This window comes from Austrofundulus limnaeus, unplaced genomic scaffold, assembly GCF_001266775.1.
Source record: "Austrofundulus limnaeus strain Quisiro unplaced genomic scaffold, Austrofundulus_limnaeus-1.0 Scaffold1366, whole genome shotgun sequence".
In the NCBI taxonomy this organism is placed as follows: domain Eukaryota; kingdom Metazoa; phylum Chordata; class Actinopteri; order Cyprinodontiformes; family Rivulidae; genus Austrofundulus; species Austrofundulus limnaeus.
The window spans coordinates 12,267-18,904 of record NW_013953768.1 but is presented as its reverse complement, the minus strand read 5'-3'; the positions used below and the strand labels follow the sequence as shown (position 1 = coordinate 18,904).

At 44.6% G+C, this 6,638-nt stretch overlaps 1 protein-coding gene across 1 annotated transcript in view; it reads right to left on the bottom strand.

Moving 5' to 3' along the window:
• Positions 1-5,251: 5,251 nt before the first annotated feature.
• Positions 5,252-6,638, bottom strand: part of LOC106535120 (protein NLRC3-like) — a 1,663-nt gene continuing 276 nt past the window's right edge. Inside the window, exon 2 of the mRNA XM_014032027.1 lies at positions 5,252-6,635. Coding sequence (XP_013887481.1) covers positions 6,021-6,635 — 615 coding nt within the window. The 3' untranslated portion in view covers positions 5,252-6,020. The remainder of the gene's footprint in view (positions 6,636-6,638) is intronic.

Below are 6,638 nucleotides of genomic sequence, written 5' to 3'. Positions count from 1 at the left end.
CGAAATTATATGACAACACATAATCAACCTTATAACAGTAGCTGAGAGTTTTGTCTGAATGCCTGTGATTCAGCCATAGGTCAGTAGGGGGCGAAAGCAGGCATTGAAGAACCTGTATAAATTGATGAACTTCCTGGTTTGTCTGCAGTGTTGGTTTCCTGTCAGCTCAAGTGACAATAAACCTCACTCAGATACAGAATTCTGGTGTTGTATGGTTTGATTCTTTCTACAAATCAATTTATTTAACAATGGTGTTTTTAATATCGACTTCAGTTTATTGAACACGAATTTTTCTTACAGTCATATGCACAGATGAAAACATGTTTCGCTGAGCAATGACATTCTTACTTTGTCGTCCATTTTTGAATGCCAAGAGATAACCATATTAACAAAAGAAACAAATCATCACCAAAAGTACACAAACAATGTTGATTAGATAGAAAAGAAGAGACTAAACTATGGATAATTACATCAGAAGGGAACAATATAATAATGACAACAAGAAGGGAACTGTGCAATCTGCTTTTAAAGTGTAATGTGCAAATGTGCAACAGGTAACAGTCTGAAATGTGCACATGTGCAATAATAATAGTCAGAAGAATGTCCCGTTCAGCTGTTTAAAAGTCTGATGGTACTTGGGAAAAATGAGTTCTTGTATCTGAAGGTTCTGCATGTCACACTTCTGTACCTCCGGCTGGAGGGCAGAGGTGTGAATAGTCCATGCTGGGGGTGGGTTGGGTCTTTGATGATTGAGGCTGCTCTCCTGTGAATCCTGCATTGGTAGATGCTCTGCAGAGAGGGCAGTGAAGTCCCTGTGAACTTCTCAGCAGTTTTTACCACCCTCTGCAGACGTTTGGTCCATAGTGGTGGCACTGTTGTACCAGGCTGTGATACAACTGGTCAAGATGCTCTCTACAGTGCAGCTGTAAAAGTTCCTGAGGATCYTTGTTGACATGCCAAACTTCCTTAGTCTCCTCAGGAAGTTCAGTCTCTGCTAAGCCCTCTTGACCAGCTGTGTGGTGTTCTCAGTCCAGGTCAAGTTCTCAGTGAGGTGGATGCCCAGATATTTAAAGCTGCTCACCCTCTCAATCTCGAGGTTGGAGTGAGTGCTACTGGCCTGTAGTTGTTTAGACATGTGGGTGGACTCTTCTTGGGGACGGGGACAATTGTTGTTGATTTGAAGCATGTGGGGACTATGCACTGGCTGAGGGAAGCATTGAAGATGGAGGTGAGCACTTCTAGCTGTGTTTCCATTGCAAATGTGCGCAAAACTTTATTGATATTCTGTTAATGTCGAAACAACACAGTTTCGCAACTGAGGTGTTTCCATTAAGAAATGCTATTAAAGTCACGCGTGAATATGTTTGTCCTCACGATAAGTCATTACAAACATGGCAGCAATGGATGTAAACACATAGCTTGTTGCTACCATGACACTGGCGCTCATCATCAGAGGAGACGTCGGCGTCTTTTATCGAGGCTTTACAGTGACAAGCCCCTACTTGGGAGCGGCTACGTATGCTGTGTTTTTGGGAAATTGTAGTCAGTGAGTTTACTACTTTCTTTTACTACTTCTGTGATATTACTACTACTTAATTCCTTTTATCATCTTATATGTCATCTTTTTCCCCAGTAGAAACAGCCGGTTGTGATCACGTGACTCCCATGATGCGAAAAAGTGTTTCAATTGCAGTTTTGCGAAAAACCCCAGTTTCGATTCGGCCAGAAAACCACCTCATCCTAGTGCAAAAACATTTTGTCGAAAAACATTTTTTTTCAAAACTGACGTGTTTCAGTCATGGTCTGTGATTTTATGTTTTGTTTATCCTAGTGTTTCTATGTTCACCCTGTGTTCTCAGCGCAGCTGCCCTGCCTCAGTCTGCTGATAACCCTCGTGTTTCTCCCCAGGTGTTTTCAGTTCCCTCATTAGTTTTCTGTGAATTTAAGCCCTGTCTTGTTTCTGTCTGTTGTCGGGATCATTGTACTGTCAACCTGGTTGTGTCCTGCTCCATATTCTGTGCCAACGTTCAAGTTCAAGTGAGTTTTGTGCTGCATTTTCAGCCTTTTTGTTTTCATTAAAGGCCTCATGCTTTTTGCTTTTTCAAACCTGCCTGTGCCCTGGGTTATTTTGTCGGTCCTGACATAATGATCCAACCACAATACCCAGCCTGCAGGCAGTTTTTTTGGATCAGCCTTTTTTTTGGGCCAGCCTTTTCTCCCCCGCTTGAGAGGAGATGGTTCCTTCACTGCCACCATCAGAGGAATGGGTGATGCACCCCCTGATCAGCAGTGCGCTGACGATGTTACGGTGGTCCCCCTCCCAAGACTGCAGACTCTCACTGTGCCACCACATCATAACCATGCTGGTGTTCAGCCCCGAGCTACAGCAGCTGCCTGGCCATCGGAGGTTCGCTACATTTGCTCAGGCAGTCCTGGTTGAGGGCTTTGTTGCCCRCCCTCCCACCCCTCCTGTTGTTCCAGTGCTGGTGGTTCCAGAGCCGGTAGTTCCAGTGCCGGTGGTTCCAATGGTTCCTGAGTCGGTGGTCCCAGTGGTCCCACAGTCGGTGTTTCCACAGTTGGAGGTCTCTGTGGTTTACGAGCCAGCTGCCGTGGCCTCCATGTCGCCTGGGTCGGCTGCTGTCGCGTCCATACCGCCTGGGTCGGCTGCCATCGCCTCTATGTTGCCTGGATCGGCTGCCATCGCCTCCATGCCGCCTGGGTCATCAGCCATCGCCTCATCATCTCCTCCGTCACCTGTGTTCGCCATCGCCAAGGCTCTGACTCCATCAACCTCTGATGGCTCCTCATCACCTCCCGCTTCCTCCCTTGGCTCCATGTCTGCTCCTGCCTCCTCCCTTGGCTCCACGTCTGCTCCCGCCTCCTCCCTTGGCTCCACATCTGCACACGTCTCCTCCTGTGGCTCTACATCTACTCCTGCAGGGTCTTGCCATGGATGGCTTCCTGGCCACCCACCTGACCTCCTGCCTTGCTGGGGAGGGTTTCTTGGCCGTCCCCCTGGACTCTTGCCCTATGCGGGATGGTTTCCTGGCCATCCCCCTGAAAGTTCATGTTTTGTCTTTGAGTCTGTCTTGTCACGTCTCCCCTTGTCCTGTGCCTCTCCTTGGTGATCGTCTGGAGACGATCGTTAAGAGGGAGGTACTGTCATGGTCTGTCATTTTATGTTTTTTTATCCTAGTGTTTCTATGTTCACCCTGTGTTCTCAGCGCAGTTGCCCCGCCTCAGTCTGCTGATTACCCTCATGTTTCTTCCCAGGTGTTTTCAGTTCCCTCATTAGTTTTCTACATATTTAAGCCCTGTCTTGTCGCTCTCTATTGTCGGATCATTGTACTGTCAACCTGGTYGTGTCCTGCTCCATGTTCTGTGTCAATGTTCAAGTTCAAATGAATTTTGTGCTACATTTTCAGCCTTTTTGTTTTCATTAAAGGCCTCGTGCTTTTTGCTTTTTGAAACCTGCCTGGACCCTGGGTTATTTTGTCGGTCCTGACAGTTTCCATTGAGCAAATTTATTTTTGAAATTCTAATTTGTGCATTTTTATGGTCAATGGAAACACAGCTTCTGTCAGCTTGTTAGCACAAGMTCTGAGGGAACACCCAGGGATGTTGTCTGGTCCTGCTGCTTTGCGGGGGTTGATCTGCCTCAGAGCTCTCTGTACCTGGCTTGACAAGACAGTTGGTGGTGGGGAGGGGGGATAGGTTTTCTGGTTGAGTGAGTCTGTGTATGTGTCCCCTGTGGTGCTGGAGGCTTCAAAGCTGGAGTAAAAGGTGTTAAGTATGTCTAGGAGATTGTCTGGGGAGCTGATGAAGTTGGTGGGGGCTCTGTAGTCTGTATTTGTTCAGTGTTACTACAATTAATCTGTCAGTTCATTAGTAAATCTTCTTTATTACTCCTCAGAACCTAGAAAATATTAGCAAAAACTCAATACAATATTTAGCACAACTGCTACACCTCCATGAAGACATCTTCACCACTTGGCGACACACTCCCTCTTACCTCCTGAGAACACCAGCATGAAGCATGCTGAAACAAATATTTAAGGTGAATAACAAGAACTGTGCAGTTACTCATTACTGAGTCTTTTTTTGAGTGAGTGAAAAAGGCCTTGGTCTTATCAGAACAAAAATAATAAGGCCCTCTGTAGCAGCCCAGACTGGTCTAAAGCCGGGTACACACCAAAAACGTTTGGAGCAGCCAAAACAGCCAGTTTACATGCAAAGTCTATGGTGGCCGTGCATCTAGGAGCAGCGCAGAGTGTTGCGGCGCGTTTTGGCAGTTCAGAGCAGCGCGCAAGGTAGCGGTAGGATGCGGCAGAGCATTTTCCGTACATGCGGCAAGGTCCAAAGCAGCGACTAATAACGTTCAACTAATTGAACTTTGGCTGCTCACCGCACAGCAGCAAACAGTTGGGGGAGAATATGTATTTCACATGACGGTATCCTGAACCCGACACAGACGGACAGGAGCCTTTAGCTGAAATCGACCATCTGCAGTTGATGTTCTGGCTGGAGTTATCAGCACCGATGTGATGAGGTAGCAGCTTGTTGAGCTCGGGACAAAAAAAGGTCCCTCAGCTCTCTGGAGTGGCAAAACTAAACCAACTCTAAATTATCTGGTGAATTAATTATCTGCTGTGCGCAAGTTCGCTTGCTCTTTAGCAAATAAAACAAAGGCATTTTATTTATTTTATCTTTATTTCACCTGTCATTAAAGACAGTCTGGTCCCGGTCTGAAAAAAAAAGTCCATCAGAGCACTTCTAAATTATCTGGTGAATTAATTATTTGACGCGTTCAGTGTGTGAATGGTCATCTGTTGACAAGCAGCCAAACGCATGCAGCAGGAGCATCTTGGCTGCTCCAAACACGTTTGGTGGGAACCCAGCTTAAGAGAAGACTGCATAATAATAATAATGGTGATTCAACCTCTTAAAAGTACATCTGAACTCCTGATCTCACCCTGTGAGGCATCTTTACATCAGGCATTACAACATAAAACTAAACCTTATTTATATTACAGACAGAATGGAACACTTGATAAGACACACTCTCATTCTCTGTTTAAACCATATGGATTCAATGATCAGAAAGTTTAAAATACAAGACTGGTTCTTAAATTCAGGTAATGAGGCACAAAGTTCCTTCAGGGGTTTTGGATTTTTAGATATGGTTTTAAACTTTTGATCAGCTGATGAACAGCCTATTTTAGTTGTTTGCAATAAAATGCTGACTCAGATGTTTGTTTTTGTCTTACTCACATTTCTTGTTTTTGCATTTTTGAAGCTCTACTTAAAACATTCCTTATGATCAAACAGTGCAAAATGTCTTGCCATTTTTCAACTGGTCTTAAAGTTATGAGCAGGAGTGTAACACAGTATCTACAGATTAGGGGTTCAGCTTAGAGACAGAAAATCTTTAGGAGGGACTCATCTCCTACAAAAACTACTATAATAAGCCATATTTATTCACAAGAGGAAAGTAACAATGACAACAGCATCTCTCTCATACTGACATTTAAAACTCCATGTGTCACTGATAGTGACATACGCTCTGAGAAATGATGTTATTGAAAAAACATTGGACTTTTCAGGATAAATGTAAGAAATGAAACTACTTCCTCACAGAAACAAGATCATACAAGACCAGCAGTAACCTGCAGTACTAACCTTATCAACTAATTCAGATGTGCTACAATTGAACCAGAGTATCACGATAGTATTAATTGACTGACATGGCTGCATTTTACTGTGGGTACAATGAAAATGAAGCTGCTCCTCTGCCTGTTCACAGATGGCCATGACCTTCAGACTGACTCCAACCACAACATTTCCAGGTTTGAGGGATGAGAGAAGAAGCCATCTTTAGAGAGACAACCTGTTGTTAAACAGGGTGGAGACATCCATGTCCAATTGTCCCGCTCTTACTATGCTGTTATTACAAGTATCCCTCAGCGCTCTATGAACAAAAAGCAACAATTTCAGCACTATTTTTTTTACAATATCTGTACTTACTCAGAATGTATGGAGACTTTGATCACTGGAAGCATCCTCTCAATAACCCTCTGGTCAGTAGAATAGTCCTTTGGGTTAAAATGATCAAGAACTTTTCCTGATGACATTAAGATGAAGGCCAGAGCTGACCAATGAGAAGGAGACAGTTTATCTGTGGAGAGACGTCCTGACCTCAGAGACTGTTGGATGTCCTCCACTAGAGAACGATCATTCAGTTCATTCAGACAGTGGAACAGATTGATGCTTTTCTCTGCAGACTCATTCTTACTGATCTTCTTCTTGATGTACTGGACTGTTCTCTGATTGGTCTGTGAGATACTTCCTGTCTGTGTCAGCAGGCCTCGTAGGAGAGTCTGATTGGTCTGCAAAGAAAGACCCAGGAGGAACCGGAGGAACAAGTCCAGGTGTCCATTTGGACTCTCTAAGGCCTTGTACACAGCCCACTGATGAAGAAAACTTAGATCACATATTCCAGGATTCTTAGATGATTCATCTTGTCCCATCAGGTTGAGTCCATGTTTGATGAAGGTCAGGTGGACATGAAGAGCAGCCAGAAACTCCTGAACACTCAGATGGATGAAGCAGAACACCTGGTTCTGGTACAGTCCTCTCTC